This window comes from Ochotona curzoniae, unplaced genomic scaffold (assembly GCF_017591425.1).
Source record: "Ochotona curzoniae isolate NIBS_2020 unplaced genomic scaffold, NIBS_Ocur_1.0 contig_2404, whole genome shotgun sequence".
NCBI classification, from domain to species: domain Eukaryota; kingdom Metazoa; phylum Chordata; class Mammalia; order Lagomorpha; family Ochotonidae; genus Ochotona; species Ochotona curzoniae.
The window spans coordinates 10390075-10403329 of NW_024465451.1; the positions used below are offsets into that span (position 1 = coordinate 10390075).

At 45.0% G+C, this 13255-nt stretch overlaps 1 protein-coding gene across 1 annotated transcript; it reads right to left on the reverse strand.

Annotated features, from left to right (window-relative positions):
• Positions 1–8447: 8447 nt before the first annotated feature.
• LOC121152387 (ADP-ribosylation factor-like protein 5A) lies at positions 8448–9070 on the reverse strand. The gene has a single exon (XM_040974449.1). It carries the CDS (start codon positions 9021–9023, stop codon positions 8511–8513), a length of 513 nt encoding a protein of 170 aa, XP_040830383.1. The 5' UTR covers positions 9024–9070; the 3' UTR covers positions 8448–8510.
• Between the last annotated feature and the right edge of the window lie 4185 nt (positions 9071–13255).

Sequence of the window (13255 nt, forward strand, 5' to 3'; positions counted from 1 at the left end):
GACTTTCAAATAAATAAATAGATCTTTAAAAAAAAAAAGATATGTGTCTTGGTGCCAGGAACTGGGTGAGTCGTCTTGGCTCTGCTCTGGGGGTGTGAGCCTACTCCTGGGGTGGCTCTTTACACCTTCATCTCCTGTGAGGCACGATGAAGAACAACCCCTCTTCCCAGCCTGCTGGGAGAAGGAACCAGACAATGTTTGCATCTGTGCTTTGTTTGAACTCTGGCCAGGAGCCACCATGTGATATAATCCAGACCCTGCAACAGTGGCGAGGCAGGAAGCACATTGGGGGAGGAGAAGGAGAGGGGTAGACCCTACTCTGTTTGGAGAGGCAAGTGGCTGTCTTGCTCAGCCTACCTCACATGACGGTTGGAACCTGCTAACTAGGTCACCTTGCAGCAGGCATGAGTTATTCCAGGATCTTTTCTTGCTCACGGAGCAGGAGCTAGGGAGCTGCACTGGGCTATTTCAGGGATGGCTCAGAAAGCTCACCCAGAAGCTCCGTCTTGGATCCTGGCCCTGCTTTGGTGTCGTGGGCCTTGAACAGACAAGAGTTCTCAGTGGGCACTAGCCCAGTGCCCTCCTGTGCTGCTCTGGGGCAGGGCATGATGATCCAGGACCCTTACAGTACCCCTTCTCTGCCTCCCTCATCCCCTGGGAACCACCATCCTTGCCCGCAGCAGAGGGTGTGGTGGGGGATGGAGCAGGGGTGGAATGAGGACAGTAAAACGCTATACTTGCATTTCTCAGCTGAACTGGGAAGCCTGGAATGCCACACCATTCACTTGCCTCCCTGGACCTGGATTTCCTCTTCCACAAAGCAGGGGGAAGGTGCTCAAGTTCCAGAATTGTTTGGGGATTAAGTAAGATAATGATGTGAAGCACCAGGAGCAGGATTGGGCCAAGAGAAGTGTTTGATAAACGGTTATTGTTCCTATCTGTGCTTCTGGGACATTCCATGCTGCAATGCGGGTGGTGGGAGGCTTGGAAGAAAGGCAGTGTGCTGTGGGATGGGAGCGGGGGGTGGAAGGAGATTATGCTGGGGGTAGGAGGAGGCTCTTCTGTCTCCAGCTTGTATCTGAGGAAAACATTCAGCCTGGGGCCTGGGATCAGGCTGAACCCTCCTTGCCACTAGTCAGGTATGTCTTTGTGTTCTGAGCTGTAGGAAATACAGACAACCGTTTCAGCTGGTGCAAAATGGGATTAGAAGATAAGCTAGGGGGCCCAGTGCAGTAACCTAGTAGCTAAAGTCCTTGCCTTGCACATGCCGGGATCCCATATGGTTCTAATCCTAGTGGCTCCACTTCCTATCCAGCTCCCTGCTTGTGGCCTAGGAAAACAGTCAAGGGTGGCCCAATGTCTTGGGTCCCTGCATCCACATTGGAGACCGACCCGGATGAAGCTCCAGTTTCCTGGCTTCAGATCAGCACAGCTCCAGCCATTGTGAACGCTTAGGGAGTGAATCAACAGACAGAAGATCTTCTCTGTCCCCATCTAGCTCCTTGATTGTGGCCTAGGAAAACAATAGAGGATGGCTCAAATCCTTGGGACCCCACACCACGTAGGAGACTTGGAAAAAGCTTCAGGCTCCTGGCTTTGAATCGAATTAGCTCCGGCTATTGTTAGTGGAAGATCTTTCCCTTTGTCTTTCTTTTTCTCTGGAAATCTGCCTTTCCAATAAAAAATAAACACATCTTTAAAAAAAGTTAACGGAGTTGGCATTGGGCTACCAGTTAAATGACTTATTGGAATGACTATATACCGTATTAGAGTATTTGGTTTCAAGTCCCAGCTCTGTTCCTATTCTAGTTTCTTGCTCATGCGTACCCTGGGAGGCAGCAGGTCTAAAGTATTTGGGTCCTCATCACCCACCTTGGAGACCTGAACTGAGTTCCAAGCTCCTGTGCCTTCATCCTGGAATAAATAAATAAATACTATTTAAAGGTAAGTATGCTAGGGCCAGCATGATGTTTCAATTAGCTAATCCTCTAACTATAAGCACCAGCATCCCGTATGGACTTCAGTTCATGTTTTAGCCACTCTACTTCCCATCTAGCTTCCTGCTTGTGGCCTGGGAAAGCAGTGGAGGATGACACAAAATCTTGGGACCTTGCACCTGTGTGAGAGATCCAGAAGAAGCTCCTGCATCATGGCTTTGAACTGGATCAGTTCTCTCTGGCCATTGAAGCTTTTTGGGGAGTGGATCCACAGATGGAAGATGTTTCTCTCTGTCTCTCTTTTCTGTAAATATGCCTTTTTAATAATAAAAATAAATAAAATCTTTTTTTTAAAGTTCCAAAACAATTAAACAAAGATAAGTTTATTTGGTACAAAAATTCTGAGGTTCCATAGCTTTCTCATAATGTATAGTTTTCTATAAACATTTTTTTAAAAAAAAAAGACTTATCCACTTATTTGAAAAATAGAAGTGCAGAGAGAGAGAGAAGCACAGAGAGTTCTTCCATCTAGTGTTTCACTCCTCAGATGACAGTAATCGCCAGGGCTGGACCAGATCAGAGACAGGAGTCAGGAGCTTGGTTCAGGTCTCCCAGGTGGATGGCAGGGGCCCGACAGTTGAGCCATCTTCTGCTGCTTTTCCCAAGCCATTTGCCAAGAACCAGATCAGAGGTAGAGTAGCTGGGAGTTGAACTGGCACCCATATGAGATTCTGTTGCCACAGGCAGCGGCTATATCCATCACATCACAACACTGGCCCCCCAACGAGCATTTTGAAAAATGCTTGGAGGGGGACAGCAATGTGGCTCAGCGTGTTAAGCCACTGCCTACCTTGTCAGCATCCTACCAGGGTGCTTGTTCAAGTCCCAGCTGCTCTACTTCCAATCCAGGTCCCTACTAATGCTCCTGAGACAGCAGTGGAGGATGGCTCAACTGCTTAGTCCCCCTGCACCCATGTGGGGATACGTGAAAGAAGTTCCTGGCTTCTGGTCTCAGCCTGGCCCAACCCTAGCTGTTAGAGCCATTTAAGGAGTGAACCAGTGAATGGAAAAATGCTTGGGCCTAGTACAATAGCTCAACTGGCTAATCTTCATCTCCTAATGCCAGGATCCTATGTTGTCACAAGTTTGTGTCCTTGATGCTCCACTTCTCTTCCAGCTCCGTGCTTGTATCCTGGGAAAGTAGTAGAGAGTGGCCCATAAACCTAGGAACCCTGTGCCTGCTTGGAAGACACAGAAGAAACTCCTGGCTTCTGGCTTAAGATAAACTCAGCTTCAGTTGTTGTGGCCATTTGGGAAGTGAACCAGTGGGTAGAAGATCTTTCTCTCTCTTTCCTCCATAAAATCTGCCTTTCCAATAAAAATAAATAAATCTTTTTAAAAAATGCTCATATTCATTTTTTTGCATGAAAACCTGCTCCTTTTACTTCTGTTTTCCCATTAAATTTTTGAAGTTCCCTTATAGGGGGATCATTACTGTAAAACCAATGAGAACAGTGCTTGGCACCCACCATGTGATCAGGAGATGCCACTTGGTACTTTGCTCACTTCTCCCTGCAACTCTATAAAACATGTGGTATCCCCATTTCTGAGATAAGGTAGGAGAGGCACAGCGAGGTGAAGTAATTGATCCAAATGTCATAGTGAAGAGATGGTTTCACTGAAATTTGATTCCTATCTGACTCTACAATCTATGCTTTCAACTACCACTCAGTGACATTCAGTGTGTGTGAGAGAGCAAGAGAACATGTGTGTGCATGTGTGTGAATATGATAAAGTATATGGAGATTTACAGATGCATGTCAAGGGCTTAGCATGGCCTGACTACAGCCAGGGATCAGTAAGGGACTGAGAATTACTGTCATTACTGAATTCCAAGTATCACACTGGAAATTATAGAACTTCAGAGGAGCTGGTGAAGGCCAAAGGATCTGAAGAGATGAGAAAAGTGGTAGTCCAATGTCATGACGTGGTCGGGGATGAGGCAAAGCACCAGGGCCCTGAGCGACCTGCTTGCAGCATTCTCTGTGATTCCCAAAGAATGGGAGAAGCCCTTCGAGCCAGCAGAAAGGAAGTGGCTGTGTACATGGCGGATGATCTATTCAGTGGAAAATCCCACAGCCCTTTAAAACGATGATCATCCAATTTAACATGGAAAAATGTCCTTATATAATTACTGCTACAAGAAAAATGCTGGATATAAAACCTCATTTTTTGCTCCACTTGTCCTTCTATTAAAAAAAAAAAAAAAAACACTTCATGGGCCCGGCGCCATGACCTAGTGGCTAAAGTCCTCGTCTTGAAAGCGCCAGGATCCCATATGGGCACCGGTTCTAATCCCAACAGCTCCACTTCCCATCCAGCTCCCTGCTTGTGGCCTGGGAAAGCAGGCGAGGACGGCCCAAAGCCTTGGGACCCTGGACCCGTATGGAAGACCTGGAAGAAGATCTGGGCTCCTGGCTTCAGATCGGCGTAGCACTGGCTGTTGCAGTCACTTGGGGAGTGAATCATCGGACAGAAGATCTTCCTCTTTGTTTCTCCTCCTCTCTGTATATCTGGCTTTGTAATAAGAATAAGTAAATCTTAAAAAAAAAAAAAACCAACCAAACAAACAAACAAACAAAAAAACACTTCATGCCGGGTAGACCAGAGTGTGCAAAGAGTCTATGTATCAAGGGTTTCTCTTTATGTAGCTGGTTTATTGCTGATTCAAGTATAGTTTATGGAGCACTTACGTGCCAGTCATCGTGGTAGACAGGGTTATCAATGTGGATGATACCAGGCTGCAAGGAAGACTCAAAGAGAAAATAGCGTATGTGGCCTCCCAGACCATTGCAAGGACCGACAGTGCAAAGCTAATGAGGTTAATGAGCTAATGAAGTTTCAGGGGGCATAAGGACCCCAGTTATTTGCCCGGTGCTGTGCCACTCCTAGGGGTTGGTCCTTTTCCATGGTCTGACAAGGCAGCCAAGCAGGATGGGACACAAAAACGAGGGCATGCCTTTCTCCAGGAAAGTTGCTCACTCTGCTTCCATTCATGTGCATCTGTCAGGGTGTGGCCACCTTTTCACTTCCAGCCACAAGGCACACTGGCCCATGTCATCCCTGTGGGAGGCCATGAGCTGTTAGTGTAGAAGGGGCAACAATAACAGGAAAGTGGCCAAGGAAGTAAGTTGAGGCCACAGTCCTCGAAGAGCCCACTGTTTAGGGGCCGGTGTCCAAGAGTAAATATGAGATAGTCCGAGTGCTAGTACCCTGGGGACAGCGCGGCCTTAGTAGCTCCAGCTCTCATGCAGTTTACTGCCATCAGGCGTGAGCACCTGCAACCCTGGGTGCTGCATGTGGCACAGGGACTACCTTGACACCTGATTGATATCAGTGGGGACCTGGAGTACTATTGCCCTAATCTGAGACCTTCTAGTGCCTTCAGTTTCCGTGGACCCTACATGGAGGGTGCGGAATGCGCCATTCCAGGACAATGGATCTGCCCTAGGTTATTCAGCTCCTTCGTTTACACATTTCCAAACCACAGTGGCAACCATGTCTTCTTTTTTTTTTTTCCTTTTTTCCATATCATGTCAAGTAGCTACTTGAGACCGAAATCAATCGATTGATTGATCAATCGATGTTGTCGGGAGAGGGTCATATACACTTCAGCTGAGATTCACTTCCAAGCAGGTTCCCTCTGCAGGTGCAGTGAAAAGCCAGAGGGGTTTCAGGAGGCCAGAGAGAGAGAGAGAGCTTTCCAGGAAGGGCAGCAGCAGTGCATAAATCTGGAAGCCTTTCATTTCTGTTAGTGGTTTATTGATCATACAACAGCATGACCACCAAGAAGAGGAATACTTCAGGAGACATGGGAGTGGCAGCTGATGCTGACCTCTGAGTAAAGAGCTCCAGGCCTGCCACCCTGCATGGGCCCAGAGGTATATCAGACCCTGGGTATACCAGGCAACCTCTCTGGACCTACTTCTTCAATTCTAAGAAAACATTAGGAAAGTTTAGGTGAATTAAAACCCACAGCAGTATCTACGGAAACGTTGAGACCCTCAAGCTCTCCAGACTGGGTTCAACCCTAGTGAGGCAAGATGGATCCTTTCTGTACTTGACCTTCTCCTTAACTTCCCACCCTAATCCCCCTGCAGCCCAGGAACAGCTTCCCAAAGCCTGGCCCCTGCCAGTGCATCTTGCGTCTCTCCGCACACCCCTCCACACCAGTGTGACCAGCCCCTCCACTGAGCTCCAGACCGCAGCCACCCTGCTGTTCTTTTTTTACCCTCTCCACCATCTTCTCCACCAGAACAAATCACACCCAGTCAGGAAAGTTCTCAAACCATAGGCTTCCCACGGGGATGCAACGTGATGCTTTAGAAAAGGTAAAAGTTCAGTGATGGCCCAGCTGCTTAGGGTGGAGGAGTAAGGGGCGGACCTCACAGGGGGTGCCAGGGCAGGAATGCTCTTCTGACTGATATGCAGTGGAGGCTGTGTGGTGTGCATCGGTCATGGATGATGCCAGGAGTGACCCCAACTATAAACCACACACTTCAGTGAATAATACTTCTAACAAGTGCACCACAAGAACACAAGGTTCTAATAATAGGGGAGTGTGTGTGTGTGTGTTTAGCTGCTTGGGTGATAGGGTCAGAGGTAACTCATTGTATTTTCCACTAAAATTTTCTGTAAATCTAAAACTATTTCCCATTGCACCTTGGGAAGAAGCTCCTGGCTTTGGATCAGCCTAGCTCCAGCCATTGCAGCTACTTGGGGAGTGACCAGCGGATGGAAGATCTTTCTGTTTCTCCTTCATTCTGTACATCTGACTTTCCAATACAAATAAATCTTAAAAAATAAAATAATGATCTTGCCCAAATTTCCTATGATCCTCAACCCTTCCCACCCTAGTCAACTATGTAAACATCATCAAAAATAAAGTTTAAAAGATTTATTTTTATTGAAAGGCAGATTTACAGAGAGAAGGAGAGACAGAAAAAGATCTTCCATCAGCTGGAGCTGAGTCAATTCAAAGTTAGAAGCCAGAAGCTTTTTCCAGGTCTTCCAGATGGGTACAAGAACCTGTTATCAGAAAAGCTTTGTGGGTTCTTTGCTCAGCTTAGCACAGAAATAAAAAGCTGGCAATCAGTTGCAGACAGAGAAACTTTGTTTGTAAAGTGACCAGGTGAACTTGGAAAGAAGGGAAGGGAGAGCACTTCCCTGGGGAAGGCTAGGAGATGGGATGCCTCCTGAAAGGAGAGAGGTAGAGACAGCACAGATTTTCTTTTCTTTTTTTTTATTTTTATATCAAATTTTTAAAAGCATTCAAAAAAATTCACATTTTCTAGTTGTCAACATATCTGTGTGGTAGAAGATACAATATATTTTACAAAAAAAAAAATCAAATTATTGCAACTTTTACAATCAAACAAAAGCAATTTACAAATTCAGTGATTAATGCTGTTGCTTGGATATGCCTTACTCTTACTCTACAATTTACTAAACTGCTTGAAATACAATTTAATACTTTGCAAAGACTGTAGCTGAATTATGAAAAAATATTTAAAGAGCATTACTTCTCTGGGTAGACATATTTCCTACCAGTATGCAATTAATACTAAAAAGAAATCACTTCATAGTTTTTTTTATCATAATTTATGACTGATTCATAAACTACAATGTTTAGCAATTTAGATGGCATAATGACCAATGAAAGGAATAATCTGCTCATTGCACAATTCGGTCCAATAGTAATACTAAATAAGAGCTGGATACATATTCCACTTAGTTGGGTTACATGTTTTCATCTGTGGGACTGAGTAACAAAGAAGAGGCACCAAGTACCAAGCTTTGACTTGTCCTGTTTGTTTTTAAGAGCAGCTGGATGATTTGAAGATGGGTATAATACAGAGGACAAAGAGAAAACACACAAAATGGCACTTACCACCAACGCCAGTACTCAGCTCATTACGTTTATATCTAAGGATATTAGTACTTTTTGTGTTACTTGCTTTCTTTAGCACATAAACCAAAGCCATTAACTTGAGGTATATATACAATACATACACAAACTTACACAAAAATACTTTTCATAAGTAATGTTACATTTTAAAATATTGGAAACCAAGTTTCTGTGCTGATTTGTATTTTGACTTAAATGGAACAAGAAGATAACAACATTCAAAGAGGGAGGGTTATACTGATACCAAAGCTCTTAAATGTTCACAATGCATTCCGCTCCCTTTATACTTACCACAGACTACACACTGTCCTGAGAGGATTCATTATGAGAAAAATGTCAATCACAGCTTTAATAACTTACTTTGGAAGGAATAACAGGAAGTAAATTGGGAGGTGAGACTTCATCTTTGTTTTCAAATAAATGGTCTTAATTTTTCTTCTTACAGAAAAAGTTTAAATCAGTTTATTATAAATAAACCATTTATTATAACCAGTTTATTATAGCTAAACCATTAATTTTTGCAGCTTTCCGGTAAAGTCCAGCACATTTACACAAAGTCTATCAGAAGGAGATCAGTAGAGATCATCTAATCTTAAGTCGTGACATCATCCACTCAAGTCCTTGACATAATCCTTCTCCAGAGCACAGCATGCCTGGATATGCCACTGGTGATCTTTGATAGATGTTAGTTTCAGAAACTGAGAGATTTCTGCTACAGTCATGCATTCTTTGACATCTTGTTTATTAGCAAAAATCAGCAATCCAGTTTTCCTTAGGTCCTCATGGGCTAATATTTTATAGAGTTCTTCTCTAGTTACAGATACCCTCTCTCTGTCTGTACTGTCCACAACAACTATTACAAACTCTGTGTTAGTGTAGTAGGTGTTCCAGGAAGAACGAGGAGACTCTTGGCCACCAACATCCCACATTAGGAAACGCGTATTATTCATCACTATCTCTTCTACATTGCTTCCTATTGTAGGGAATGTGTGTACAACTTCATTCATAGAAAATTGATAAAGGATGGTAGTTTTCCCTGCATTATCCAGCCCAACAATCATAACTTTGTGCTCCTGGTGATTGAACAGTCTCCATATCCTGGTGAAGAGAATTCCCATTCTCAGGCAGCGGACCCTCTCCAGCCGCACCAGGGCCGCCTGGCCTCCCCGGGTTCAGGCTGAGAGGCAGAGAGAAGCACCAGAGCCTCCGCCTCTCCTGCTGCTGCTGCCGCGGCACTCGCCTGGCTCGCAGACATCGCCGCCGCGTGAGACACCACAGATTTTCAGAAGCATAATGTGACCCCTTTTTGTCTCAGCACGACCATGTAGAGAAGACATTCCCCATTGGTGGTTTCTCAAACAGTTAGAAAATGTCTTGGTAATTTTTGTGCCACCCACTTGAAGATGTGACCAAGATTTTAACAGACTTGGATGCTCTCAGAACCCAAGGATTTAAGCCATCCTCTGCTATTTTCCCAGGCCACAAGCAAGGAGCTGAATAGGAAATGGAGCAGCCTAAACTACAGTAGGTGCCTTTGTGGTATGCCAGTGCCATCGATGGAGGATCGGCATGATAGATCACCACTCTGCTTCCCTCTTACTGTAAGGAATCAGATGGGCTAATAGGTAGTAAGGGATTCTGGTCCCTGGTGGAATTTCTCTTTGAAAATGCAGCCTTGGGCCTGGTGGCATGGCCTAGCAGCTAAAGTCCTTACCTTGAACACACCGGGATCCCATATGGGCGCCGGTTCTAATCCCAGCAGCTCCACTTCCCATCCAGCTCCCTGCTTGTGGCCTGGGAGAACAGTCCAGGATGGCCCAGGATGGCTCCGGATTGGCACAGCACTGGCCGTTGCGCTCACTTTGGGAGTGAATCATCAGATGGAAGATCTTCCTCTATCTCTCCTCCTCTCTGTATTTCTGACTTTGTAATAAAAATAAATAAACCTTTAAAAAAGAAAATGCAGCCTTGGGCCTGACACTGTGGCCCAGTAGCTAAATCTTCACCTTGAATGTGCTGGGATCCTATATGGGCACCAGTTTGTGTCCTGGCTGCACTACTTCCCATCCAGCTTCTTGCTTATGGCCTAGGAAAGCAGTAGGGGATGGTCCAAGGCCTTGGAATCCTGTACTCATGTGAAACTTGGAAGAAGCTCTTGGTTTTGGATAAACTCATCTCTGGCCAAAGAAAATCCACTGGGCATTGGGTAGAACCTTATCAGAATATGACTTCCACTTCTCTGAATTCTAGTTATTGTAAGAATGGGAGGAGATGGTTGCCAGTCACACCCTTCCTAATGTTTTTTTTTTTTATTTAGCTAGAACAAGCTAGAAAGGATTACAATTGTGGCCTTCTACTGGGCACGTCCCTGCGCTTTTGTTGATTGTTAGCCATTGCTTGGCTCACCTAAATTCTGCTTAAAGATACTGCTTCCACCATTTTGTTGGGTCTTTCCTCCATTGGGATGACTTCCTATCACTATGGTAGGAGAAATTATACACGTGAGATTCTTCTTTTGTGTGTGATGAGCATCGAGGTTGCTGCTATATTTTGCACTGAATTCTCTACAACATTAGGACCAGTCTGTACCAGATTCTGGATCCTTGGTCCTGGGTGAGCCGTAATTTGTGGCCCTTGGGATTTCATTTGTCAAATACGGAGAAGTTTATACTGACCCTCCAGAACATGGTTAAGAGTATGAGTTAAAAGGTCAGATTGCCTGAAAATTCCATCTGGGTCTGCCATGTGAGTAGTAAGGGTCCGAGCAATTGGATCATCCTCTACTGCTTTTACAGGTGCGTTAGCAGAAAGCTGGATCAAAAGTGGAGCAGCCAGGACTTGAACAAATGCTCCATATAGGATGCAGGCATTGCAAACTGTGCCATGATGCCAGCCCTACATTTGTGTCCTAAAATGATCATTCCAAGGATAGATGGAAGACATCAGTGGGAGATTTGTGCAAGGGAGAGAAGATGGAGGCTTGGTCCAGAGCTGAGCTGTGGCAAGGGAAAAAGGTATGCATATGAGGAACAGTTAGAAGACCAAAGAAGCTGCAGGGAGGAGTGTCCAGGGCAATGGGTGATGACAGGAAGTAGGGAGTACTGAAGACAAGCCTGCTCCCGTGGTCTGCACTGCTGAGACCTTGAAGATGAAGTTACAGTCATGCAACGGGGTAGAAGCACTTGGTTTGGCTTGTGCTGAGTTTGAGATTTGCTGATGGGGTTAATGCTTTGGGTGTCGTGAAAATAATACCTTTAGTCAAATCATGCTATATTAAGACACAGAAGTAGGTGAAGTAATTATAGACTCAAGGGAGACTTGCAATTGGCAAGAGCTGCCTTGTTCATTATGCCTACAGAATCTGGTTCCATTCCTTTTTGTTATGGGGTTACAACCATAAGGTTTTTGTACAGAGGAGGCATGACTGAAGGGTCTAGCAGGAGTAGGGAAAGGTTAAACCACAGCCTAACTTTCCCTAGTCTTGGAAACAAGTGGTGCATCTGGGCAGAAATCACAGGGCAGACATTCATTCACTCAACAAATACTTGTCTATAGATACTGGTGTTTCTCTCTCTCTCTCTCTCTCTCTCTCTCTCTCTGTGTGTGTGTGTGTACAAGCACACACATGCGTGTGTTCTGGGGCTTGGGAATACACAGTGATTTAAAAATTCCTTACTGTTTCATTGAGGGGACAGACAACAGACACATCGGCATATAATTTACCATCCCATGATCTGAGGGGCAAGAAAGTAAATCAAGGACTGGAAAATGGTGTGGCCACGCCTCTCCGAAGGAGAAAACTTTACACTTCAATAAAGCCACAAAGACAAGCCAGACCCCTGACCTGGAAATGCATGTAAATCACCTTCCCATTTTTTGTTATTTTTAGATTGTAGATTAGAGTGAAATTCCATTTTAGAGTGCGTGAATTTGATACCCGGCTCTGGCTCCTGCTCAGCTTCAGGTTAATGCAGATCCTGGGAGGAGGCCGTGAGGGATCAGCTAATCAGGTCTCTGTCCCCAACTCGGGGGATCTGGGTTGCATTCTCAACTCCCAACTCTGACCCTAAGCCACCCCTGGATTTTGTGAACATTTGAGGAGTGACCAAGCAGATGGGAGCTTGCTCGCTCTCTGTCTCACCCTCTGGCTCTGAAATAAACCTAAACTTTGCATGAAATGACTGACACAAAATAGTTAAAACCCAACAGAGGATGAAAGAAAAGCCATAAAAAATGCAAAATGAAATCAATACAAATCAATAGAAAATCAATAGACGCAAATGGCAATAAAATCACTTCAAATTATTCCAAAAGCAGTGACTCACGAGGTCAAATGGATACACATGAAAAACACACTTGAAGAGACTCCTGGAGGAGTCGTTGGTAGATGATTAATGAAGAGTAGATCACAAAGACACACTAAGAAAAAGATTCAAATTTTTTGCTGATTGGACGCAAGTCGCCGAAATAAGAAAGCTTAAATTTATAACGTGCTACTTCAAAAGCACATTGCTGACTAAGTGGATAATGAGTAGCAATTAAAAAGGATTTAGGATTAGTCATTGCACAAGAAAACTTAAAATGTCCTGAAAGAAAGGGAGGTTTCCACAAGTTCGACAACAATCCTAATAACACAGGCAAGACCAAGAGCAAGTGTGAAGCTGGAAGAAGCTTCTTTTTTGTTGTTGTTGCTATTGTTTTAAGATGTATTCATTCATTCATTTATTTGAAGCAGAAAGGGAGAGATCTTTCACCCACTGGAATACTCTGCAAATGGCCTCAATGACTAAGACCAGGAGCCAGGAGCTTCTTCCAGGTCTCCCATATGGGTGTAACAACTCAAACACTTGGGCCATCCTCTGCAGCTTTCCCAGGTCCATTAGCAGGGAGCTGTATAGGAAGTGGAACAGTTGGAACTCGAATCCACATTGGATGCTGGCACTGCAGACAGAGGCTTGACTTGCAGTGACAACCCTGGAAGAAACTTCTAAATGATCAAAAAAAAAAAAAGTAACATCGGGCACCCCTTTGAAGGGCTGCATTTCCCACCGGTGAACATGAGAACTAGGGCTGGGGGTGGGCCTGGCTGAACAGGCAATGATGCAGGCTGGATGGTGGGGTTGATCTGGCTGAGCTAACCTACAACATTCACTGATGTGTATGAAAGTCAAATGGGATGCGGGACAGACCAGATCAGTCTGCTGCACACACTGGTACACACAAGAACCAGGACGGGGGGCAGACCTGTGGGGGCTATCGGGGGTCACCCACACTGGATTGCAGTTCCCACTGGTGTGAGTGAGGGCCAAGGGTGTGGTGGGCAGGGTTAGGCTGGGCCACAGCATCCATT